The 26410-nt window shown below is 56.0% G+C and overlaps 2 protein-coding genes across 11 annotated transcripts in view; one reads left to right on the plus strand and one right to left on the minus strand.

Moving 5' to 3' along the window:
- SLC19A1 (solute carrier family 19 member 1) overlaps positions 1–19776 on the plus strand; it is a 50155-nt gene extending 30379 nt beyond the window's left edge. For 8 of the 10 annotated variants that reach the window (XM_017888670.1, XM_017888673.1, XM_017888664.1 and 5 more), the window contains exons 3-7: positions 447–1206; positions 1872–2064; positions 6405–6546; positions 15865–16381; positions 17342–19776. In XM_017888670.1, the coding sequence (XP_017744159.1) occupies positions 447–1206; positions 1872–2064; positions 6405–6546; positions 15865–16341 (1572 nt within the window). In that variant the 3' untranslated portion in view covers positions 16342–16381; positions 17342–19776. The remainder of the gene's footprint in view (positions 1–446; positions 1207–1871; positions 2065–6404; positions 6547–15864; positions 16382–17341) is intronic. The other 2 variants (XR_001888478.1, XM_017888665.1) reach the window with 2 other exon arrangements.
- The window catches only part of COL18A1 (collagen type XVIII alpha 1 chain), a 59671-nt gene continuing 51883 nt past the window's right edge, over positions 18623–26410 (minus strand). The window contains exons 33-38 of the mRNA XM_017888656.1: positions 26037–26328; positions 24874–24906; positions 22613–22858; positions 21975–22172; positions 21135–21250; positions 18623–20155 (exon numbers count right to left, since the gene is read on the minus strand). Of these exons, the coding sequence (XP_017744145.1) occupies positions 19945–20155; positions 21135–21250; positions 21975–22172; positions 22613–22858; positions 24874–24906; positions 26037–26328 (1096 nt within the window). The 3' untranslated portion in view covers positions 18623–19944. The remainder of the gene's footprint in view (positions 20156–21134; positions 21251–21974; positions 22173–22612; positions 22859–24873; positions 24907–26036; positions 26329–26410) is intronic.

Raw genomic sequence — 26410 nt, forward strand, 5'->3', positions numbered from 1 at the left:
CAGCCAGACATGGTGGCACGCACCTGTAACTCGGGAGGCTGAGGCAGGAGAATTGCTTGAACCTGGGAGGTGGAGGTTGCAGTGAGCTAAGATTGTACCATTGCACTCCAGCCTGGGCGACAGAGCGAGACTCTGTCTCAGAAAAAAATAAAAATAAAAATAGAGAAGCTTAGATGAACAGGATTATTAATAACAATTCCTTCTGTGGCTACTGTCAGCTTTCTGCAGGCAAATGCTCCCAGGCTCCCGGGAGGGTCGGGAGTCAGAGGTCCCTGTTCAGAGAGGACGATGCAATGGGACATGGGACAGGGGCGTGTTGGGGAGAGGGGTCACACCAGGCAGTGTTGGGGCAGGAAGCCGTCAGCAGCCATGACCTCGGCGGGCTGTGTCTGCGGCAGCCTCAGCATTGCTAATGCCTAGTGGGGCGCCCGCCCGCCTGTCCGCAGGTCACCAACAAGATCACGCCGGTGCTGTCCTACTCCTACCTGGCCGTGCTGGTGCCCGTGTTCCTGCTCACCGACTACCTGCGCTACACGCCCGTGCTGCTGCTGCAGGGGCTCAGCTTCGTGTCGGTGTGGCTGCTGCTGCTGCTGGGCCACTCGGTGGCACACATGCAGCTCATGGAGCTCTTCTACAGTGTCACCATGGCCGCGCGCATCGCCTACTCCTCCTACATCTTCTCTCTCGTGCGGCCCGCGCGCTACCAGCGTGTGGCTGGCTACTCGCGCGCTGCCGTGCTGCTGGGTGTGTTCACCAGCTCCGTGCTGGGCCAGCTGCTGGTCACCGTGGGCCGAGTCTCCTTCTCCACGCTCAACTACATCTCGCTGGCCTTCCTCACCTTCAGTGTGGTCCTCGCCCTCTTCCTGAAGCGCCCCAAACGCAGCCTCTTCTTCAACCGCGACGACCGGGAACGGGGCGAAGCCTCGGCGTCGGAGCTGGAGCGCATGAACGCCGGCCCCGGAGGGAAGCTGGGGCGCGCGCTGCGGGCGGCCTGTGGGGACTCCGTGCTGGCGCGGATGCTGCGGGAGCTGGGGGATAGCCTGCGGCGGCCGCAGCTCCGCCTTTGGTCCCTCTGGTGGGTCTTCAACTCGGCCGGCTACTACCTGGTGGTCTACTACGTGCACATCCTGTGGAACGAGGTGGACCCCACCACCAACAGTGCACAAGTCTACAACGGCGCGGCAGATGCTGCCTCTACGCTACTGGGTACGTGCGCCCTGGTCCCCGAGGCTCCCCGTTCACCCCCCTGCCCCGTGGATCCTTACCCCGGAGGCTCCCCTTTGCCGCCCCATGCCCCGTGGATACCTTCCCCCAGAGGCTCCCCACCACCTCCCCCTGCCCCGTGGGTGCTTCCCCAGAGGCTCCTCGCCACCTCCCCTGCCCCGTGGATCCTTCCTCCAAAGGCTCCCCACCACCTCCCCCTGCCCCGTGGATACCTTCTCCCAGAGGCTCCCCGCCACCTCCCTCTGCCCTGTGGGTGCTTCCCCCCGGAGGCTCCTCGCCACCTCTCCCTGCCCCGTGGATCCTTCCTCCAAAGGCTCCCCACCACCTCCCCCTGCCCCGTGGGTGCTTCCCCCAGAGGCTCCCCACCACCTCCCCGTGCCCCGTGGGTGCTTCCCCCGGAGGCTCCTCGCCACCTCCCCCTGCCCCATGGATCCTTCCTCCAAAGGCTCCCCGCCACCTCCCCCTGCCCCGTGGATCCATCCTCCAAAGGCTCCCCGCCACCTCCCCCTGCCCCGTGGATCCATCCTCCAAAGGCTCCCCGCCACCTCCCCCTGCCCCGTGGATACCTTCCCTCAGAGGCTCCTGCCACCTCCCCGTGCCCCGTGGCCCCCCAGGGCCACTGCAACGCCCCATCCCTCCCGTCTCAGGTGCCATCACGTCCTTCGCCGCGGGCTTCGTGAAGATCCGCTGGGTGCGCTGGTCCAAGCTGCTCATCGCGGGCGTCACGGCCACGCAGGCCGGGCTGGTCTTCCTTCTGGTGCACACGAGTAGCATCTGGCTGTGCTATGCGGCCTTCGTGCTGTTCCGCGGCTCCTACCAGTTCCTCGTGCCCATCGCCACGTGAGTTCCAGAAGGGTGGGGAGCCGGGGGTGGGCAGGCACCAGGATCACGCCTCGCGCTTCGCCGGGTGCTCCCATCTTCCCGTCACGCCCCAGCGACTGTGCCATTGCTGGCCCCGCCAGCCACCTGGAGCTGACCAGGGTCCCCGCTTGTCTCTTCCTGGGACCTGGGGCATCCCTGCCTGTGCCGTCCAGCTGCTACCCCAGGCCCTCCGCACTCCTCTTTGAAGCCTGCTGCTGCCCTGCTCCCAACCCCATCCTCCAGGCCCCAGGCTGCTGAGACCCCATCCAGGCAGGAGCGGGAGCATGCACCTGTGTGAGTTCATCCTCAGCTTACACTCACACCAGGCACTCACACCACACAGACACACACCACACACTCATGAACACACACCACATGCTCACAGACGGACACAACACAGACACGCCATACTCACGTGGACACAACACATGCTCACACACGGACACACCACACGGACACACCACACACATGAACACCACACACATGAACGCACCACACACACGGACACACCACACACGTGAACATACCACACATATGAACACACCACACACAACGGACACACACCACACACACGGACACACCAACATGGACACACACCACACACATGAACACACCACACACACGGACACACCACACACATGAACACACCACACACACGCACACACCACACACACGCACACCACACACGCGAACACACCAACATACATGGACACACATCACACACATGAACACCACACACATGGACACACCACACATGGACACACACCACACACATGAACACACCACACACATGAACACACCACACACACGGACACACCACACACAGACACACCACGCACGTAAACACACCCACACACAGACACACACCACACGTGAACACACACTGCACTCACACGGATACACACCACACGTGAACACACCACACACGGACACACCACACACATGAACACACGCTCACACATGCACACCCACCACACATGTGAACAGATACCACACACCAATGGACACACCACACATATACCACACGTGCACACATGGACAAACACACTCACACATGGATATTTCACACATGGACACAGACTACACATGGACACCACACACGGACAAATGCACACTCACATGAACACACCACACACTCGGACACACACCACACGCTCGCACATGGACACACCTACACATTGACACACCCACACATTGACACACCCACACATTGACACACCTATCACATACTCAGACCACACACACTGACACACTCAGACACTGACCCTGTGTGCTCACACTGGCCCCTGCCTCCCTGGACCTGCCCCCTCTTTCCTGCCAGCTGGGAGGACTTTGGCCCCAGCTCCCCTTCCTGGGCCTCCACTCCAGGGTGGTCTCCGAGCCCTGTCTCCCTCCCTCCGTGGGTCGTCCCCCTGAGGCTTACGCTGGCCACAAGCCTGTTGAGCTGAGAGTGCCCTGCCGACCCTTGCATTGTGCCCTCTGCGTTGGTAGCCTCATCCCTGCAGCATTCTGCCTGGATGTGCCCAGCCCCATACTTCCCTGTCCTCCCCACACGCAGGCAGCAGTCTCCTGGCATGGGCAGCCCGGCCCACCCTTCTCTCCTGCCCCTGCCATACTTGGGTTCCCTTTTGCTCCTGTGTGGCCGCCTTCTCCATGCTCCCTGAGGCCCACGCAGGGCTCTTGCTGCCCCCAGCTCCTGAAGGCCCCCCTCCCTGACTTGCCAGCACTGTGGAAAGTGCCAGGGCCTCTGCTGATGTGCCGTTCCATTGCTGCATCCAGGGGGACAATGCCTGAAAGGTTTTAGTTATAAAGTCATTGATGCCCATCGCAGAAAATCCAACACGGTGCAGCAGTGTGCAAAGCAGAAAACCGCCATTTGCTGTGGGGAATCCCAGCATTTCCTGCTTGTCTGTGTTGGGTTGATGTCAGACATAGACGTAGGTGGTCACTCCGGGTCATGAGTGGTGGGCCTTACAACCCACCCCCAGTCTGTGGGTAAAGTCACCATTTCTATTTTTCTTACAACAGAAGAACACTGAGATGAATGCCCTTCTACCTACATTTTTCTTTCCAAATTCTAATAATGGCCCTCAGGTGGATTCCTGGAAGGGGAATGGCCAGGTTGGAAAGTATGTGCTTTTGAAAGGTTTCTGTCAATATTGCAGGTACCCTGCAGGCTGGCCTGCGGGCTTTCTCCCCATCAGGATGGTGGAGTGGCCTTCCCACCCTCCCTGAGACCCTGATGGACCAGCTGGGCTCCCAGCCTTTCCTTCACAAGAGCAAGGCCGGCCAGCCTGCTGTGGACTGAGTGGCCCCTGTGTGTCTCCTGACTGTGTTGGGACTCACTTTCCTCTCTGCTGATCTGGGGAGCGCTCATCTGTATCATGTATTTTCAATCACCTGTGCCCCCATCATGCCCCACACTCGTTTGCCTTTAATTCAACTCCCAGTGTTTCTCAGTGTCCTTGGAAGCACCCTGGGGGCTGGTCTACCCAGCGCCAGCGTCCAGAAGCTCGTTTGTGCTGGGTTCTCCCTGTTGTTCATCTGCCCTTTGTCCTGCTGACCTGCTCACTGGGACCTCCGTGTGCTTCTCGTCCTCACTGCCACCCGCCCCCCATCTGCACTGTCCCCGCTGTCCCCCCATCTCCAGTGCCTGGCAGCACAGACACCTTTGCCCTTCTCTAAAGGGTTTCTGGCATTTTTGTTTATTTTTTCTTCAGGTGAATTTTAGGATATTTTTTTGTCCAGTTCTTTTTTCTTTTTTTTTTTTTTAAAGCACTTTGCAGATTTTAATTGGAACTGCATCTGAAGACTAGTTTCTTTGCAGAGCACCAGAAGCCTTGTGTGTCACCTCTCCATGTCAGGAATGTGGTGCCTTCATTCCTGGACATGTGCATGCCACCACCCACTTCCAGGGCTCGCGGTAACCGGCTGTTACCTCCAGGGCCTGCCCTGCCTGGCTGCCACTCACCTCCAGGGCCCCCCTACCCAGCTGCCACTCACCTCCAGGGCCCACTGTATCTGGCTGCCATTCACCTCAAGGCCTGCTCTGCCTCCAGGCCCACCCACCTCCCACCCAGCTGCCACTCACCTTCAGGGCCCGCCCTACCCGGCTGCCCCTCACCTCCAGGGCCTGCCCTGCCTGGCTGCTGCTCCCTCACCGACTCTGGTTTCACTGCTCTTCTAATTTATCGAACATTTAACCATGAAAGACTTTCGTTCCAGACTTTTCTGTCAGTGCCCAGGGGTTCTCTTGATGATGATTTTCTGAGTGTTTTGAGATGCCTTGTGACCTGGTCCGTCCCAGAGCTCATGGGAGCCCTTCTCGGCATCTTGTTGAGTTTGTGTTTTGTGACACCCATTGTACAGGTTCAGCATCCCTAATCAAAACAGCCAGAATTCAGCCGGGTGCGGTGGCTCACGCCTTTGATCCCAGCACTTTGGGAGGCCGAGGTGGGCAGGTCACCTGAGGCCAGGAGCTCGAGACCAGCCTGGCCAACATGGTGAAACTGTCTCTACTAAAAATACAAAAATTAGCTGGGTGTTGTGGCACATGCCTGTAATCCCAGCTACTCGAAGCCTGAGATAGGAGAATTGCTTGAACCTAGGGGCAGAGGTTGCAGTGAGCTGAGATGGTGCCATTGCACACCTGGGCAACAGAGCGAGACTCCATCTAAAAAATAACAACAACAACAACAACCACCACAAAAATCCAGAATTTGAAATACTCCAAAATCTGACAGTTTTGAGCTCTGAAAAGACAATGCAGTGGGAATCCCACACCTTGTTTGACAAGTCTCAGAACACGGCCGAAAGTTTCTTCATGCACAAATTACTCCAGAACTCAGGGTGAGGCCCTGGGCAGTAGCGCCCCTTTGGCTTGCAAGTGTCTGTTAGGTATTATATAAAATCACCTTCTGGCTGTGCGTATACAGTGTATATGAGCATAAATGAATTTCATGTTTAGACTTGGGTTCCATCCTCAAGGTATCTCCTTATGGATATGTGAATATTCCAAAATCCAAAACCTCTGGCCCCAGGCATTTTGGATAAGGGATCCTCACCCTGTACTGAGCCAGGGGGATGCAGCAGCTCCCAGAATGGCCCCTCAAGGGTGGGTGGCCTGGGTGCTGGCTCCTGCCTGGCAGGGGCGGGCATGTGTGGGAGAGATGGGGGCTTGGTGGGGGGCTTATACATGCCCTGGGACCCCATGGCTGCCAGGCGAGTCATGGGCTGGTGGGAGCCGGGCCGCAGGCTTTTCCCTGTTGCTGCTTCTCGTTCTCCCAGCAGCGCCTGATCTGCCCGCTCTTCCTGTTCAGCTTTCAGATCGCATCTTCTCTATCTAAAGAGCTCTGTGCCCTGGTCTTCGGGGTCAACACGTTCTTTGCCACCGTTGTCAAGACCATCATCACCTTCATCGTCTCGGACGTGCGGGGCCTGGGCTTCCCGGTCCGCAAGCAGGTGAGCCCATTTCAGGCCTGCATCCTCGGGGAGGGAAGCTACTTGTGGGGACGTTGCCAAGGCCTCCTGGTGCCCTCCTGATGTGGAACCCACTATGGGCCGGGGGCACAGGGTGCGGGCCTGGGGCTTCCAGTGGGACACACCAGGCCAGTGAGAGCAGGAAATGAGAGAGACCCCAGCAGGGCTCAGTTGTTGTGGGTGGGAGCCTCCGTCAGGCCCTGGGCCTTGGTGGAAGCGACTGAGCCTCTGCTCGCCAAGGTGGACCTGTCCTTGTCTCTGCTCTCTGCCTGTGGCTGCCGGAACTTGGTGTCCTTGAGCCCTGGCTAGAGGCCACGTGAGCTTTGTTCTCTTCAGGAAGGAGAGCTGAGCAGAGCCACTCAGCAGTGTTGGCACACAGGCTTCTGCGGGTACCCTCCCCTTCCCCACCTCTGGTGGGCCTTTGCTGCTTCTAAGAGGAGCTGGAAAACACACATTTAACTCCTGAGGGTCCCAGCCAAGGCCGGGTCTCCAAGTGAGCTGGATACAGCCGTGGTGGGCGTGGTGTGAGAGGTCCTCCCGGGCTCCTCAGGACTGCCCCACCCCAGCCTGCAGCTAGACAGATGGGCTTGGCGGGTGGAACAAGGGCTTTGTCCACCTGCGGCCCAGGTCTCACTGGGCAGGAGGACTGTCAGGGCTGGCCCTGATCCTCTGAGGGTGCCACGTCTGTTCAGCCTCGGTGACTCTGGAGCTCAGGATGAGGCCTGGGCAACAGCAGGCATCCCCTTCGGCTTGCGAATGCCTGTTAGGTGAGGGTGGCTGTCGCCCACTCATCGAAATGCATCCTTCAGCCCAAGATTGTCATTAGGGCCTGTCCACAGTGGCAGGCCACATGGCCCCGTTCCACAGAGCCCTCTGGGTGTAACGCCCCTGACCCAGATGTGAACACTCAGGGTGGTGACCCTCCGAGGCCCAGGGGTGAACGCTCAGGGCGGTGACCCTCTGAGGCCCGGGGTTGAATGCGTCCAGGCCTGGCCTGGGTGGACACAGCCTCCTGGTGGCTGGGCTGGTCTCAGGTCTGCAGAAAGGGGGCCCAGAAGGCTTCTGTTGAATGCATGGCCCCGGGGGTGGGGGTGCTGGCAGCAGTCCAGCTGGCCTTGGAGGGGCTCCAGCACCCCGTAGGAAGTCCTCCCCATTCTTGGAGCCCCTAGTTACCTCTGCCCCCAGACAGCGGTGGCTGCCAGCGTGTATGGGCAGGGAGGGCCTGTCCCAGGGAGACTCCAAGGGCCCTGTGTGGCCCCCGCCAGGCTGGGCCTGGCTTTTGACCTGCCTCTGGGTGCTGACTGCCCTGACTACTGTGCCCCCCCCTCCACCTACATCCCTCTGTGACTGCCTCTTGTTCAGCCCCTGGCAGCTGGAGGGGCAGATGCCTGAGGGCCCTTTAGGGACCCTGTGCGTGTGCTCCCCTGCAGCTGCCCTGTGGAGGGGGCGCCTCCCAGTGGACTTCTAAGGGCCCATGGGGGCTTGGTGCAGGGGTGCTGCAGTTCTTCCCGAGAGGGCTGCTCACGAGGAAGCCCCTTCCCTTCCTCAGCTGGTCCTTGTCCTGGTGTGGCCATGGAGGCCGTGGGGAGATGGCTATGGGGAGGCGGAGGCAGGTTCTGGCCTGTGGTTCCTGGCTGCCTCTTGTCACATAGAAAAAAAAACACACGGACTTTTCTCTGGCTGGTTTGATTTCCAGGTTAAAAAGTAACTAGTGGGGCATTTTGCTCATGGCTAGACATCCTGCTGGGTCTAGAGGAGGTGGTGCCGGCTCATCTTGCCCCCACCCCCCGCCTGTTACTGGGTGCCGAGTGTCCACTCTCGCTCCTCCAGCATGGGGAGAACAGCTGGAGGAGTTCAGACTTGGCTGCGGGTAGAGCCTAGAGACGGGTGGGAGCTGTGATGGAGCACCGCGGGGCAGACAGGCCTGGAGCTTGCCTGGGTTTGCCTGCTTTTTAAATTAAGCTTTATATTTGGGTAATCTTATATTCACATGCTGTTTAATAAATAATACAGGGAGATCCATGTACCCCATACCCAGTTTTCACAGTGGTCACATCTGACAGTTCTGCAGCACATCCCAACCAGCATGGTGACAGTCGGGATCCAGAATATTCTGTCCCCACAGGGATCCCTCATGCCGCTCTTTACAGTCACGGCCCACCCTGCTCCCAGCCTCACCTCCTCTTTAACCCCTGGCAACCACTACCCTCTTCTCCACTTGTACAAGTTTGTCATTTCAGGAGTGTTATATAAACAGTTATGCATTGGGTATCGTTTAGGGATTGGCGCTTTTCACTCAACATTGTTCTCTGAACATTCATCCAGGTTGTTATTGTGGCTCTAGCTGATTCCTTCTTGCTGCTGAGTGGTGTTCCAGGGTGTGGATACAGCACGCTTTATTTAACTCTTCACTATGAAAGACTTGTTTCCAGTGTGGGGTATTACAAATAAAGCTGCTACAGACATTCTTTTATAGGTTTTTGTGTGATTATAGGTTTTCCTTTCCCTGGGACACACGCCCAGAAGTGCAAATGTTGAGTCACGAGGTAGTTGCCTGTTTATGAAGAAGAAACCTGCTTTCCACAGCAGTTGTACCTTTTGTACCCCCCCCCCCAGACTTTGAGAGATCAGTCACAGTGTCTTCAGTATGTCGTGTTGCTACTCGTTGTTATTTTGGCCATTGTGATAGGTGTAGTGATATTTGATTGTGGTTTTAATTTGCATTTCCCTGGGGGATAATGTTGTTTTAATTTGCATTTCCCTGGTGGATAATGATGTTGAACATCTTTTTATGTCCTTATTTTCCGTTTGCAAAATCTTCACGTCTTCTGCCCATTTTCTCATTGGATTGTTCATTTTTTTTTTTTTTTTTTTTTCTGAGACAGAGTCTCGCTCTGCCCCAGGCTGGAGTGCAGTGGCCGGATCTCAGCTCACTGCAAGCTCCGCCTCCCGGGTTCACGCCATTCTCCTGCCTCAGCCTCCGGAATAGCTGGGACTACAGGCGCCCGCCACCTCGCCCAGCTAATTTTTTTTGTATTTTAGTAGAGACGGGGTTTCACCGTGTTAGCCAGGATGGTCTCGATCTCCTGACCTCGTGATTCGCCCGTCTCGGCCTCCCAAAGTGCTGGGATTACAGGCTTGAGCCACCGCGCCCAGCCGGATTGTTCATTTTTATACTCTTGAGTTTTAAGCATTGTTTGTGTATTCCAGATTTTAGTCCTTTGTTGGATATATACAGTTTGCAGTTTTTTTCAACTCTGTAGCTTGTTGTTTCATCTACTTAACATGGTCTTTTACAGAACAAGTGTTTTTTTAACTCCCACGAGGTCTGATTTACAGTTTTTCCTTTTATGGAAACTCTTTGCCTAGCCCTAAATTCAGAAGAGTTTCCTCAAATTTCTTTTTTAGTTTTGTGTTTTACATTTAAGTCTCTGATCAGCTTTGAGTTAATTTTTGTATAAGATGTGAAGTTTGGCCGGGCGCGGTGGCTCAAGCCTGTAATCCCAGCACTTTGGGAGGCCGAGACGGGCGGATCACGAGGTCAGGAGATCGAGACCATCCTGGCTAACACCGTGAAACCCCGTCTCTACTAAAGAAGTACAAAAAACTAGCCAGGTGAGGTGGCGGGCGCCTGTAGTCCCAGCTACTCGGGAGGCTGAGGCAGGAGAATGGCGTAAACCCGGGAGGCGGAGCTTGCAGTGAGCTGAGATCCGGCCACTGCACTCCAGCCTGGGCGACAGAGCGAGACTCCGTCTCAAAAAAAAAAAAAAAAAAAATGTGAAGTTTAGGTTGAGGTCACTGTTTTTGGCCTGTGTATCCATTTATTCCAGCATCGTTTGTTGAAAAGACTTAGCTCTCCCCATTGAATTACTTTTACACCTTTGTCAAAAGTTGGGCGTATTTATGTGAGCCTGTTTCTGGGTTTTTATCCTGTTCCAGTGAAGTGTGTGTTTCCCGTTGTACCAATATCACACCGTCTTGGTTATGAAGCTTTCTAGCAAGTTTTGAAATTGGATAGACTGATTCCTCCAACTTCTTTTTATTCAAAATTGTTTTGACTCTTACAGTTTCTTTGCCTTTCCATATACATTTTAGAGTAATCTTGTCTATATCTACAAAAATTCTTGCTCAGATTTTGTTAGGAATTGCAATTAAGCCAGTATATCAATTTTGGGAGAACTGACATGGTGACTGTGTTGTTTTCCAATCCATGAACATGGCATATCTTTCCAATTATTTAGATCTTTGATTTCTTTCAGCATTTTGTAGTTTTCAGCATATGAGTACTGTACATGTTTTAGTTTATGCTTTTTTTTAAGTAAATCAAACCGTATCTTGAAATTTGTTATCTGCATTAGTCTGCTTGGGCTGCCATAGCCCAATATCACAAACTGGGTGACAAACAACAGAAATGTATTCTCTCACAGTTCTGGAGGCTGGAAGTCTGAGATTAAGGTGTTGGCAGATTGGTTTCTCCTGATGCCTCTCTTCTTGGTTTGCAGATGGCATTTTCACCCTTTGTCTTCATATGGTCTTTCTAATGTGTGTGGTCCTCCCTGGTATCTGGTTTTTTTTTTTTTTTTGAGATGGAGTTTCCCTCTTGTTGCCCAGGCTAGGGTACAATGGTGTGATCTTGGCCGATCGTAGCCTCCTCCTCCCGGGTTCAAGCAATTCTTCCTCAGCCTCCCGAGTAGCTGGGATTACAGGCATGTGCCACCACGCCTGGCTAACTTTGTGTTTTTAGGGTGAGACGGGGTTTCTCCATGTTGGCCAGGCTGGTCTCAAACTCCAGACCTCAGGTGATCCACCCACCTCGGCCTCCCAAAGTGCTGGGGTTACAGGCGTGAGCCACCACGCCTGGCTAGTGTCTGTCTGCTTATAAGGACACCCAGTCAGGTTGGAGTAAGACGCCATCCTTATGACCTCATTTAGCTGTAATTACCTTTTGAAAGGCCCTGTCTTCAAATGCAGTGACATTGCGGGTTAGGACTGCAACATATGAATTGGGGGATGGGTTCACAATAGTGAACCCAATAGTGTATACGTGTTCATTGCTAGTGTATAGAAATATAGTTGATATTTGTGTGTTTATCTTGTATACTGCAATTTTGCTGAGCTTACTTATTAGTTCTAGGAGGCTTTTCTGTTTTTTGGTCTTTGTTTTTTAAATTCCTTGAGATTTTCTATGTAGATAATTATGTCATCTGCAAAAATTTCTTCCTTTCTGATCTGTATATCTTTTATTTTTTTTTCTTAGTGCACTGGCTGGAACTTGATTAATTCCTTATTTCTGCTTACTTTAGATTTATTTTGCTCTTCTTTTTCTAGGTTCTGGAGATGAGCTATCGGTTTGAGACCTCTCCTCTTTTCTAATTTATGCATCTAATGCTATAAATTTCCCCACTCAGTACTGCTTTAGTTGCATCCCACAAATCTTAATAGGCTATGTTTTCATTTTCATTCAGTTCAGTGTGTTTTTTGATGCATCATTATCTCAAATTTTGTTGTTTAATTTCCAAGTGTTTTGAGATTTTCCTGTTATCTGTTATTAATTTTTTTGATTATATTGTGATCAGAAAACACATTCTATAATTATTTCAGTCCTTATAAATTTGTTAAGATTTGTCTTATGACCCAGAATATTATCCGTTTTGATATACTGTGGACACTTGGAAAGAATGTATATTCTGCTTTTGGGTGGAGTGTTCTGTAAATGCTGATCGGATCCTATTGGCTGATGGTATTGATTTCCTCTTAGTTCTTGTGGATTTTCTGTCTAGTTTTATTATTATTGAGAGGGAGTATTGACGTCTCCTAAGTATAATTGTGGATCTATTTCTCCTCTCAGTTCTGTCATGTTTTGCTTCACATATTGGTAGCTCTTTTGTTTGTTGCATACGCGTTTGGGATTGAAATTTGTCTTGGTGGACTGACTTTCTTGTCCATTGTGTAATAGTGGATTATATTATGTCCTTCTCTGTCTCTGGTCTTTTTTTTTTTTTTGCTCGGAAGTTTGCTTTACCTGACATTAATATAGCCACCCCTGCTTTCCTTTGATTAATGTTTGCATGATACATCTTTTTCCATCGTTTTACTTTCAGCCTTCCTATCTTGGTATATTTGAAGTGAGCTTCTTGTAGACAGCACGTGGTTGAGTCATGTTTTAAAATCTACTTTGCTAATCTCTGTCTTACAGTTGGTGTATTTAGACCATTTATATTTAATGTGATAATTTGTATATTAGGGCTTAAGTCTGCCATTTCGTTTTTAATTTTTCATTGATTCTCTGTTTTTAGTTTCTGTTTACATTTTTTCAGCTTCCAGTGGGTTACTTGTACATCCTTTAGAATTTTGTTTGGTTTATCTATTGTGTTTTTGAATATACTTAGTATAGCTTTTTTGGTTGCTTTCTGTATTACATTACTAGTTTGAGTGAAGTATGGAAACTTTGCCTGCCTTTATGTCACTTTATCATCTCCCGCTTACAGTACAATTATCTTAAATATTTTCTCTACATACCTTTAGTGCTACATAAGAAAATATTGTAATTTTTGCATTAATCATCACACATATTTTAGAAAACTCAAGAAGGAAAGTCTGTTTTGTTTACCCATAATGTTGCGTACTGTGGTATTTCCTCTTTCCTGTTATTTCAAGCTTCTTTCCTTCTTTAGTAATTTCCTTTCTGTTTAGATAACTTTTTTTTTTTTTTTTTTTTGCCATTATTTTAGATAGATCTGCTGGTTATGAATTTCTTCTCTTAGTTTTTCTTCACCTGACTGTCTTGATTGTTCTTTTATTCTTGAAGGATGTTTTCACTGGATATAGGATGTTGGGTAGACTGTTCTTTTTTTCAGCCTGTGAGAAATGTGGTACCCCTTCCTCATAGCTTTCGGGATTTTTGATGAGAAATTAGTGTTATTCAAATTGCTTGTCCATGAAGGGTCATTCTTCTCTGGCCACTACCAAGATTTTTTTACTTATTTTTATCATTAGCTTATAGAAGTTTGAATATGGTATGTGGTGGTGTGATTTTGTTTGGGTTTTCTGTTTGGGGTTTGCTCAGCTTCATGAATCTGCAGTGTATGTCTCACCAAATTTGGGAAGTTTTCAGCCATTATTTCCTAAAGTGCTCTTTGAACCCCACTCCTTTTCTCCTCTTTTCTAGAACCCCGTGTCACAAATGTTAGGTTCATGTTATGAAACCCCACAAGGAATGAGACTTTGTTCATTTTTTTTTCAGTCCATTTTTTTTTTTGTTCAGGTTGGATAATTTCTATTGTTCTACCTCCAGTTCATTGATCATTTCTCTGCCTCTTCTATTTTGTTGAGATGATTCATTAAGTTTTAAAATTTTGGTTATTGTACTTTTCAGTTCTAAATTTTTTTTTATTTCTCCCCTTTCTTTGCTGAGACTGTTTTTTTTCATTTGTTTCCAGCATGTTTGTTATTGTTCACCGAAGCATTTTTATGGTGGCTGCTTTAAGATCTTTCTCAGCGAATTCGACCGTCCCTGTTGTCTTAGTGCCGGTGTCTGTTGTTTTTCAGTTTGAGAGCTTTGTGGCTTAGTGTGCCAAGGGATTTTTTAGTGAGATGCAAGCATCTTGGGTATGATGTAATTTCAGCATCCTGTCATGGCTGACGCAGCTCCAGCAGGTCAAGTGGGTGTGCACCTCGCTACAGGGAGGAGCAGTGGAAGTCCAGGCTCCCACTCAGCCTTCGTGACACCTGAGCGAGGGTGGGTGGCTGGGTGGGGGCTCCTTCTTGTTGCCAGGCAAGGATGGGAGTCCAGCTCCCCTTGGGGTCCCCTTGATGCCCCTAGGGTTGGGACATTCTTGTTATTCCTGGGTTGGGTGAAAGTCTGGACTCCCTGCTTGACCTCCTCTGACACCTCCCAGCATGGAGGGGGATGGGCACCCTCTTACTACTGGGCGAGGATAAGAGGCCACGCTCCCCACATGGTCTTCACTGACTCCATGAGGCTTTGGGGGTGACAGTCTAGGCTTCCCTGTGGTCTCCACTGACTCATGCAGTTGAGGGTGGGCATCTTTACCAGCCAGTGGGAGTGAAAGCTGTCGTGCCCACTGGTGTTGTCTGATACCACGCCACAGGGGACTTGGGGGTCCTTGTTACAGGCTGGGGAGGGTGAGGTGTCCTTGCTGACATGGTGGTTGGAGCCGAGGTCTGGTGTCTGCAGGGACCAGGGCGATTCCTGTCAAAAGGTCTTTCTTCATGTTGGGCTGCTCCTTCCCTGGGTCTGAGGCCAGAGAGAGCTGCTTTCATGGGCTCTTTTTTCTGCATCTGTTGGCATTTCCAGCCTGCTGCCTTCTTGAGTTTCAAAATATCTAAGGCGAAAAGAAAAGCCCCCAGGGAGCTCTGCGTGGCACAGCTCCCCAGACCCCAAGGGCCCGGCCGGTCTGCCCGCCTCACTCCCGCTTTCAGTCTTCCCAGGGTTTTATCTCAGTGTCTTGGGTAGGAGAACAGGGAGAAGTGTGTCAGCCCCATCTTCCTGAGTTTGCTTTAAAAACAGTTTTCCTGGAAGGGTGCCGGTGCCGATGGGCTGCAGGGATTCTGGCCTGCGGGCGTGGAGTTGGGGCCTCGGGGTCTTGGGTGGGACTCACTGGGCTCTGCCCACAGATGTCCTGAAAGCACTGCAGCCTCCTGAACCCTCTGCACCTCCGGGAATGATCAGGTCCCTCCCTGGTGTCCCAGGGACATCTCCAGTCCCTCCTGCCCCTGGCAGCTGTGAGAATGAGGAGAGACGTGGCTGCTGCTGGTGCCGCTCCTTCTGGTCATCGTAGCACAGCTTCCACCGCCAAGGCGGAGACGGGCTTCATGCGCATGTGCAGGCTGCTGAGGGGTCGCTCTGGGCGTGAAGCCCTGGGGAGCAGCTCCCGGTCACCTGCTGTGGCTATCCTCACCCTGATCTGCCCGGAGGGACATTCTAGCCCTCATGGGCGTCCTCCTGTTGTCTCAGCACCATGGATGGGCAGCAGGCACCACCAAGCAGGGGCCTCAGGAGCAGACACTGCAGGCCATGCAGAGCCACCTGCCAGGTTCCAAGGGGTTCTTGGGAAATGGCGGGAGCCCCTCTTCAGGCCTGTGCCAGGCCGTGGCGGGAAGGGGGGCTGTGGTGAGCACTGTGGCACCTACTCCTGGGGCTGGCCTCTGACTGCTGTGCCATGTTCAGGGTCAGCCTCTGAGCTGGAGGAAGATGAGCCTGGGAGCAGGCGTTGGGGTGTAGGGTGCCATCATCCCAGCCAGGCCCTCCTCACCCGCCTCACCTGCCTCTCTTTCCAGTTCCACTTCTACTGTGTGTACTTCCTGATCCTGTCCATCATCTACTTCTTGGGGGCCATGCTGGATGGCCTGCGGCACTGCCAGCGGGGCCACCACGTGCCGCTGCCCCCGGCCCAGGGTCTGAGGAGTCCCACGGAGGAGAAGGCAGCACAGGAGCTGAGCGTGCAGGACAAGGGCCTCGGAGGCGTGCAGCCAGCCCACAGCCCGCCGCTCTCCCCAGAAGATGGCCTGGGGACTGTGGGGCCAGCATCCCTGGAGCAAAGACAGGGCGACCCAGCCCCAGCCCCGGCCCTGCAGGCAGCTGGATTCCTGAGCCCAGTGACAGTCCCTTCTGCCTGCACTCCGTGCTCCGCCCAGGCCTCAGGCTCTGACACTGCAGATGAGACTTGTCCCCAGCCGGCTGTCCATCCTCCTTCTGTCAGCAGGCTGGGTTTGCAGCGTCATCCAAGTGACAGTGTTCAGAATGTGAACCAGTGACTCTCGGGGGCCCCTCTGGTAACTTTGCAGGTGGCCCTCGGTACGTCCCTGTGACTCCTGCCTTGAAGGTCGCTTGCCTTAGCCACGGGGGCCTCCGCTTAGCCTGCTGGCAGGTCCCCTGGGATTCCCCCCACCCTGTGCTGCACTCGAGCGGTGGCCACAGCCTGCTGGCGACACTCAGGGCAGCTGCCTGGCCATGCTGTCCCTGCGCTGTGCCCCGCGGGCTTTGGTTGCTGGAAGAGGTGGGTGGTGGGCTCCTGTGTCCACCAGGCCTCACTGGCTCATGCTCCTTCTGGGGCTTGAGACAAATCTGTGCCCCTCCGGGCTGGTGAAGTGGCCTTAGATACCAGCTCAGGGGACACTGGCCACACAGGAGTTCTGAGCCCTCTAGGGCAGGGTGGGAGCCTAGGCCCCCGGGCATAGCTGAGCTGTGACATTGCTGGTCATCCTCGGTGCTCTTGCGTTTTGGAAGATGCTCTGCTTTTTTTTTTTTTTTTTTTGAGACGGAGTCTCACTCTGTCGCCCAGGCTGGAGTGCAGTGGCGCCATCTCCGCTCACTGCAAGCTCTGCCTCCCGGGTTCCCGCCATTTTCCTGCCTCAGCCTCCTGTGTAGCTGGGACTACAGGCGCCCGCTGCCACGCCTGGCTAATTTTTTTTTGTATTTTTAGTAGAGACGGGGTTTCACCGTGTTAGCCAGGATGGTCTTGATCTCCTGACCTCATGATCCGCCTGCCTTGGCCTCCCAAAGTGCTGGGATTACAGGCGTGAGCCACCGTGCCCGGCCCTTTTTTTTTTTTTTTTTTTCAAATTGACGTAGAATGAAGAACTGCACGTGGCTTCTCTGTCTCTTTGGAAAAGCCATCTCAGGTTGGCGGCAAACGCATCCTCATCAGAGGGAGCAGCGGCTCTGGTCCTCGGAGCTGGTTGCTCTCTCCCACCCTAAGGGCAGCCCTCCATGGTCCTGTCTGTCCTTCTGAAGTGTGTCCATCCTGACCTGCAGGTCCTCAGCTGCTCCCACGCTTGTGCCAGCCCGGAGAGGACTGGTCCCGATCACCGCAGACGTGCTGGCCTTGGTGTGTGCGGGGCTTGCCTGGGCTGGGGAGCCGTGGGGGAGCTGCCTTGGTGGTGGGCGCTGGGGAAGTATGTCCCAGCGGCCTCGGGGTCTAAGGAGCGCTAGTGCCTTGCCCACAGGTGCCGGACCATCTGATGTGATGTGAACGCTCTTCCCACATACATCAAACACACTTGTTACGTGAGTGTGCCCAGGGCTTCTGATTCTGGGCCCGCCTGGCCTGGGGGTTGAGGGTTGGCAGTCAGTGAGGAAGCCAGAAGAGGCATCCCAGCCTTCTCCCCCCACCAGCCCACTCAGGGCCTTGGTGCCCATGAGCTGAGCCCCCCTACAACCCTAGTCAATGGGCCTATCCTGCAGGGCCTCTGCCACATCTCAGTGGCCCCGGGTGAATGGCTGGCTGCTCACCGGCTCCACACAGAGAGCTGGGGACAGAATCTCTGGCTGAGGAGGGGCCGCTGGAGCTGCTCGACCCAAGGGTCTCCTGAGGTGGCTCAGGGGAGCAGGCATCTTGGGGTACCCTGGATTGAAGCAGAGGCTGCACGTGGAAGATGGCCCGAGTCAGTGGATGGTGCTGGTCAGACAGGGCTGTGGTCCTGGACACATCCAGGGGCCCTGTCACGGCCACCCTGGGGACCCTGCTGGGAAGGGTCTGTACCAGCCATTTCCTGGGCTCGTAGATCTAGCAGGATGTGATGGGTGGAGGTGGGCTGGGCCTGTGCCATGGGCCAGAGCGTCACTGGGGAGGCCCACGCTGTCATCAGAACCCGCCCCCCAGGCAAGGGCTTGCTCCCTCCGCAGCCCGCTCACTGCACCCACCGCCTGCCTGCCTCTGAGTCCTGCACTCACCTGGCCACCAGGACAGGGATGGCTGTCAGGATGTAGTGTTCCCGGGAGCAAGCCAGGTCCTGCTGTGAGGAGAGACTTGAGAGTGTTGGTGTGTCCACACACCTGTGCATGCCTGTGTACCTGTGTACTCTACGGATGCTCCTGCACACCTGTGTATAACTGCACACCTGTGTATGCCCAGGCACACCTGTGTATAACTGTGCATACCTGTGTATGCCCAGGCATGCATACCCCCATGTAACTGCATGCCTGTGCACACTCGGGTTCTGCCAGTGGGGCAGTCCAGGGATAGAAGACTCCTGAGGACTCCTTTTGGAGAATTGTGTCCTTCCTGTGACAGTGAAGACTCTTGCAAACCAAGAGTCAGTGTCAAAGGTCACTTTTATTTACCTGTCTGAATTGGCTTCACATCACACACAGTTACAGAACCAGCCCCACCAGTTTTGTCGCAGTCCCGAGGCAGGTGTGTGCTGGTGTGCTGTGGTCAGCCTGGCACTGCCCTGAGTCCACTTGTCCCTCCACACCACGAATGACTCTGGTGTCGATGCTGCCAGATCTCACGGGTGGCTGCGACAGAGGACCTCGTTGCACCTCGTGGCTGCTTTGTTCGCCTGCAGGGCAGCCTGTGTGCACCCCGGGTGTCCCCTTCAGTCCCAAAGAGGGCAAGGATGTGGGTTTCCTAGGAGACAGCTGATGACTGCCCTGCATCTGGAGCCAGCCTGTCCATGGGCAGTGCACAGATGGCAGCCCTTCCCCACTGCCCTGTGTGCTGGCTGCCGCATGTCCTGTGCCAGCCTCAGCCTCTTCGACGTGGCCTCGTTCCATCCTGGCACTCAGCTGGACAAGTGCTGGCTGAGCCAAGTCCCAGCCGGGCGTATGAGATGGGGGCCCTGGATGGGAGGCTGCCAGACCCCAACTCACAGGTCCCTCGTATCTTCCAGCTTGGACTTGGCCAGCATGGAGCTATCTGCTTTGGATGTATCTCATGGGTCATTTGGGAGGCCAGCCCCAGGCTCCTGTGTGTGATGTTGGAGGACAGGCCAGAGCCAGGGGTCACAGTGGACCTCTGAGCTTGGAAACCTGCTCATGCCTGGGGTTGCTGTGAACAGCCCAGAGCTGAGCAGAAGGGGTTGCCCCTAGCCCCAGAGACCTGAGCCCCCTCCTATCTACCGCAGGGCAAGCCCACCCTGGAGGAGAGCCCAGGTGGCCCTGTGCTGAGTGTGGCCACAGCTCCCATTGCCTCACGGGGCCCGTCTGCTACCAGGTCTGGGTTTTGGGCACAGAACAGAGGTGCTAGGTGGGAAATGAAGTTGGCACTTGCCAGGGCGAGCACAGCTTCCCAGAGTAGGAAATCCTGGAGAAATCAAGCCGTGGTCTGATTCAGGCCAAGAGGGTGCACAGGGCATTGATACTGCAGCCTGCCTGACCCAGGCTGTGCCAGCTGGGCTCACAGCTCGGGAGAGCTGGGGCAGGTGAACGTCAGCATCAGGCTTCCATTTTAAACTTTTAAAAAAATACACTCTTTGGCTTCCTTTTATTTCTTGAGGATTACATGACACGTGAACTATACAGGAAAGTATGGCCGCCGGGTCCTGGGGCTGGGGGCTGGCCGGCCGCTCCCTGCCCACAGTGGCTGCTTCCTCCGAGCCGCCCGTCCTCTCCGGCCATCCGCATCCAGGCGGCGGCTACTTGGAGGCAGTCATGAAGCTGTTCTCGATGCAGAGGACAATATAGGCGTGGTGGCAGCTTGCAGCATTCTGCCCTAGGAGCCTGCCCCCCAGCAGGGAGGAGGCCTGACCTGTGACCGAGGGAGACTCTGTCCGCCACGTCTCGCAGTAGCTCTCAGTCAGCCTGCGCCCGCTGGGGTCCGAGCCATGCCACACGCTCTTCTGGGGCCTGTAAGACGCGCCGGGCCGTCAGTCACACCCAGACTTGCTCCGCTTAGGGCAGAGGCCGCCCCCCAGGCAGGAAAGGTAGAGGCAGGAGGCCGGCCCTAGGGGTAACGGGGCTGCAGAGGCTCCCACAACCTGGAGGGCCACGTGGCCTCCCTGCTGGCTGCCTGTGGAGGGAGCTGCATCTCCCAGACTGCACCCCATGCTGCTTCTGCCACACCCACAGCAGAGGCAAGAGGGCCCAGGGCTTGGCCTGGCTGGGTGAACCTGGCCCTCATGCCTGCTAAGCAAAGCCTTCCTGCGGCTGCCTCGCTAGGAAGCAGCTCCACCTCCTGGGCTCCTGGCTTCCGGCCTGCCCTGTGGCCCAGCCCCACCCACAGCGCTGCTGTCAGAGACCCTTGGCAGGTGCATCTCCGTTACAGCAGATGGCCAGGCACTGCTGGGGACATGCTGTGTGGCACCCCGAGACACCCCTAAAAGCATGAGTGTTGGAAGAATCGGGGCGCTCATGTGGGGAGGGCACAGCGACATTTGGGATGAAGTATTCTTCTGGACACCCTGGAAATTTCTCAACATTTCAAGGGCACACATGCTCGGACTCCGTGTTGTCCTTTGAGGAGTTTATTCTCCATGAATAAACTCACGGCGATGCTTACATGGCTGACCACGGGTGTGGTGACATCTTGGGAGACTTGGAGTCTATCCGCCATGGGCAGAGGGCCGGGGGCGCTTAAAGGCGTTCTTAGAACTACATTCCTCTCAAACATATGCTAATGATTACTTATCAGAGCAGTTTTCATTTTCTCAATGCTCTTTTGGATTTTATAATTTTTAAGTAATGAGCATGTATAAGATCTGTCCCAAAACTTAGGGGGAACTGCTCTTAGGTGCACTGGGCACACGCCTGCCCATCCATCTGTCCTGCCTGTCTGCCTTCCGTGGCTGGGGCTCTCAGAGCTGCTCACACGGCAGTGGGAACCTACCAGGTGGGGTGCCTCAGGACATCCTTGCCGTCAAAGGAGAAGATGCGTGTCCCGGGCTTCAGCGGACCCTCAGAGCCTGCGAACAAAGCCTCCCAGCTGGGAAACAGCAGCTCATCCTGGAGGAGAAACCATGTGTGTGTGGGCGGAGGGGCTTTTGCAGCCTCTGGGCACGTCCCGCCAGGGAACAAGCGCAGGGAAGCCAGGCCTGGCCAGGCAGCCTCTGCAGACTCCAAGAGGCCTCGGCTAAGGCAGGGGACCCTGTCCCCTCATGCCAGGCTATAAGAGGGTGGGGAGCACCGGGCCGCAGCCGCCTGCTCCCAGCCCTGGACCCTGGGTCTGTGACCCCTCTGCTGTTGCTTCTGGGAATGTGGTCCTCCCCAGGGCACCCAGAAATAGCCCAGTGCACGAAAAGGAGCCACAGAATAAAGCAACATGGAGGAGGGTGCTGTGGCAGAGGGGCCACCGGGCCGGGTGGCACTGGAGGCCCAAGGGACGGTTCCTGATTCCAGGCTTGTGAGGCCTGTCACCTGTGTGGACACTCGGGCCAGCAGCACGGGAGCCTCTGAGAGGCACTGCTGGGGGAGTGGGGGTCAGGGGACCACGTGGGGGGCCTCATGGGATGGCCTGGGGGAGGCGGCAGCACCCAGGGATGCAGAGGCCCTGGCCTGAGCCTCATGGGATGTGACCCACCCGGAGCCTGCCCTGAAGTCACCAGCCTGGGTGGCAGTGTCTACCATGGCGGCCTCCAGAGGTCCTCGAGGGGAGCCCCCCGCTGGGAGTTCGCCCCAGAGGTCAAGTGGGGGCCGAGGAGCCCATGCCCTCAGGACTGGACTGACCCACCTTGAGGTTGACGATGGGCACGGCTGCGCGGTCGGCACGGCGCACGATGCTGTACAGGTCCTGCAGCCGCGAGGACAGGAAGGCGCGGAAGGTGCCCGCCAGCCCCACAGCCCGCGCCTGCTGGAAGCACTGGAAGTCGGCCCCGCGGATGCCCCGCATGCTGCCCGGCAGTGGGCTGTTGAGTGCAACCAGGTGGAGCTGTGGGGAGAGGGGCACATCATGGGCTGTGTCCCATGCTGCACCCTACACCCAGGCCCTGGGCGCCCCACCCCGGCCCCACACCTGTATGGACAGGCACGGCCAAGGGGGGCTGAGTGGGAAACGCCCAAGGGACACACTGAGGGGCCCAGGCAGCAGCCCCCATACCCTGCCGGGTCAGAGCAGCCCCGGGCCACGTGGGTGCCCCCAGCTGCCGCTGCAGGCGGAGGTACGCCGGTTCCTCAAGGACGTGATAGGGGCTGGACTTTCATGACCGCTGCTTGGCCACCAGGAGGGCAAGTCCCAGGCTGAGCCACCAGACACCCACCCATGGCCGAAGTCTGGGACCCCCCCAGCAGCTCTGCAGGGGCTGGGTCCTCTTCTGCCGCCCCAAGAGCCAAGGGGCTAGATGGAGCCGAACCCACTATGAGGGCACTCACCACGGGCTGGAAGTCGCGGTGGGTGTGGGCGGGTGGGCTCGTGGGGAGCGCTGGCCGCAGGTGCACGTAGGAGCTGTGGTGCGGGGCTCCAGGGTAGGGCTGGGGCTCGGGCAGGCGAGGGGGGCTGGCCAAGATGTCGTCTGCCCGCCAGGGCCTTGCGGTGGGGTGGGAGTACTCCCGCCGGGGGTAGGGGTTGCTGTCGTGCAGCTGCACCACGGGGGGCTGCAAGGCAGCCACTTCGTTGTCCTGCAGGTGGGAGATGCGGGGCCTGTCGGCAGGGGGGCCCTCCGCTTGCCCCTCCTCCATCTGTGTCCTCCTCTGGGCTGTGTAGGGGCTGCACTCCAAGCTGGCAAGCAGGGCGCTGTGCCCCCAACCCTGGAGCTGCCTTGCCAGTGGGGGCAGGAGTAAGGGCAGGGAGTCCTACCTGCTGTGGCGCTGGATCGTGGTCACCTCTGCTCAGGCCCCCAGACCCAGCTGTGCGCAGAAGCTGTGGGCCTCACTGACCACGTGCCCTGACCTGCCCTCTCCTTGCTGTGGCTCCAATTTAGGGCCCCTGACCTAAGCGCAGTGACCTCCAACCTTATGTCCCTGAGCCCTTGCTCTGTCTCCCTCAGAGGTGACCTCCACCCTAGAAATCCCAGCCCCCAGGTCTGCACCCCAGTCTGGATTCCCCTGATTCTGCACCTTTCCCCACAGCCCTGAGCCCCTCTTGACCCAGCTGCCATCCACCTGCACTGCGTCCACATTGCTGTCCCCACTGTCCACTCCACAGGGCCGGGCTGTGTGCTACCCAGGGCAATATCCATGGCCACCCGGCACACAGGAGGGGCCGTGACTAGTGACTGGCCAACTGAATGAATGAATGAATGGGCAAATGAGTGAGAGCAGACTGGGCTGAACCCTGTGAGGAGATCGGCTGCTGCAGAGCCCGACACTGCTCCACATCAGGCTTCACTCCTGAGCCAATTAAGAAGTCATGACCTGTACTCAAGGAGGGGCCAACAGCAGCCGGACGCAACACTTGGGAAAACGAAAATATTCACCCAGCTTTGCACCATCCATCCACCCACCCATCCACTCACCCACCTGTCCACCATCCATCCACCCACCCACCTGTGCACCATCCATCCACCCATCCACCCACCCACCTGTGCACCATCCATCCACCCATCCACCCACCCACCTGTGCACCATCCATCCACCCACCCACCTGTGCACCATCCATCCACTCACCCACCTGTGCATCATCCACCCATCCATCTACCTCCCCATCTACCTACCCATCCACTCACCCACCTGTCCACCATCCATCCACTCACCCACCTGTCCACCATCCATCCACCCATCCACCCACCCACCTGTCCACCATCCATCCACCCACCCACCTGTGCACCATCCATCCACCCACCCACCTGTGCATCATCCATCCATTCATCCATCCCCTCACCTACCATCCACTCACCCACCTGTCCACCATCCATCCACCCATCCACTCACCCACCTGTGCACCATCCATCCACCCATTCATCCATTCATCTACCTGTCCACCATCCATCCACCCATTCATCCACTCATCTACCTGTTCACCATCCATCCACTCACCCACCTGTCCATCATCCACCCATCCAGCTACCGCCCCATCTACCTACCCATCCACTCACCCACCTGTCCACCATCTACCCACCCACCCATTCACCCACCTGTCCACCATCCATCCGCCCATCTATCCACTCACCCACCTGTCCGCCATCTTATCCACCCATCCATCCACCTCCCCATTGATTCACCCACCCAGTCAGCCACCACCCTAGAGATATCCATTCTTGTGTCTGGCACTTTGGGAGAGGGAAGGCAAAGATACAAGATGTGGATTTTGGCCCCAAGGATTTTGACCCTGAGGAGGGCAATGAGTGACAGACACATTTGGGAAAGTTGAGGGATGAGAGTGGCTCCCTCGTGAGGCCAGCGGCTGAGACGGAGGTAGTGGGGTGTCCTGCACTGAGACGGAGGTATTGGGGTGTCCTGCACTGAGACGGAAGTATTGGGGTGTCCTACACTGAGACAGAGGTACTGGGGTGTCCTGCATTGAGACGGAGGTATTGGGTGGCCTGCACCCGTTTTCTGCACCAGAGGCTGATGGTGAGCCACATGCTCAGCTCCAGGGCTCCAAAGGACCACGTGTTGTTCCCCAAACAAGAGACAGCACATACCCCCTCGTGTCCTGACCACCCACCAGTCTCAACAGAGAAAACGCTCCTTACCGTCCCTCGTGGAAGTGGCGTCCGGGGCTCCAGCTGGAAGAAAGCAGCAGGGTCATCCAGGACCTGCGGCTGGGCCTGAGCCAGGGTGCCCTCCCTGCCCAGCACCCGCCTCTCCCTCCCCAGCACCTGGCCCTTCCAGACCACAGAAGGGTACCCTCCCTGCCCAGCACCCGGCCCTCCCAGCACGTTTGCTAGGATGCCATCCTCTGCCTCCTCCTGTCAGGACTAAAGCCCCTGAAAGTTAGGATGGGGTTGCATCTCACTGCCTACGAGAACACCTGGCACACAGTGGGCACCAGCTTGGCATCTGCTGTGAGACTGGCAGCCTCTCCCTGGCCAGATAAGGGACTGGAATGGGATTCACAGTCTGGGGTACTGCAGGGGCCGGCCCAGGCCTGGGTGGGGGCCGGTGGTGAGATGGAGGGAGTGCTAGCAGGAAGGTGGGAGGGCTGCAGAAGTCAGGGCTGTGTCAATGCACAGTCTGCCGTGGAGGCTCCCACAGACGTCACAGGCCGTTTTGGCGGCACGGGGCTTCTATCAGTCCTCACCTTTGCCACATGAAGGCAAACCCATGCCACACCCACCTGGGTCAGAGTGGCCGCTCTTGCCATCCAGGCCGTTTTGGGAAAGCAGGAAAGAGGCTGGCCTGGCCTGGAAGGGGCGATCCCACGTGTGTCCGAGGAACCAGGCTGGTGAGCAAGGCCCATGCTAAGCGGCGAGGGCACATTTCATCCCACCTCGGTGTTTATAACGTGGGGTGCAGAGCCATGGGACAGCCTGCATCCCAGCCGGGGCCGTGCTGTGGACATCACGTGGCCCTGGAGGGCCCGAGCCCCACTCCAGCCTTGTCCCACCAGACACCTTAACAGGCGTGTGAGGTGATGTTTATCTTTGTAAATGTTCACTGTGACGTGACCCACCAGGAGCCCCTCATGCACCATGTGTTCATCTGCTTCCAGAAGTTTGAGCTCACTTTTCTCTAATCCCAAAACTGCTCACAAAAGTATTTTACTAAACTTTGCCAAAAGTTTGAAAGTTTAACAAGCGCTGGCTGCCACCTGCCTCCATCCCTGTCTGGGGCCTGGGCCTCTCGCCTGCCTTAAGCCCCAGGAGGCAGCTTGGGTCCTTCCACAAGTCAGGAACCTGCCATGCACAGCACTCACCTGGACCTTCCGGAACCCATTCCGCACACGGACGTAGAGCTCCTCCTGCTCGGCCACGAAGATGAGCCAACCCTCGGGAACCTCGTGCACCTGGCCCAACATGGCCTGGCGCGTGGCCCAGAGCCTCACCTGCTGGGACCCAAACGCAGGGGCATGGGGCTCAAGGCGGGAGGGCACGGGGCAGGGGCAGAAGAAAGGGATGCCTGCTTCAGGGCGCAGGGCAGGGGCAGAAGGGATGCCTGTTTCAGGGGGCTGGGCAGGGGCAGAAGGAAGGGATGCCCGTTTCAGGGTGCTGGGCAGGGGCAGAAGGAAGGGATGCCCGTTTCAGGGTGCTGGGCAGGGGCAGAAGGAAGTGATGCCCGTTTCAGGGTGCT

The sequence above is a fragment of the Rhinopithecus bieti genome, unplaced genomic scaffold (assembly GCF_001698545.2).
Source record: "Rhinopithecus bieti isolate Rb0 unplaced genomic scaffold, ASM169854v2 scaffold_18153, whole genome shotgun sequence".
Taxonomy (NCBI): domain Eukaryota; kingdom Metazoa; phylum Chordata; class Mammalia; order Primates; family Cercopithecidae; genus Rhinopithecus; species Rhinopithecus bieti.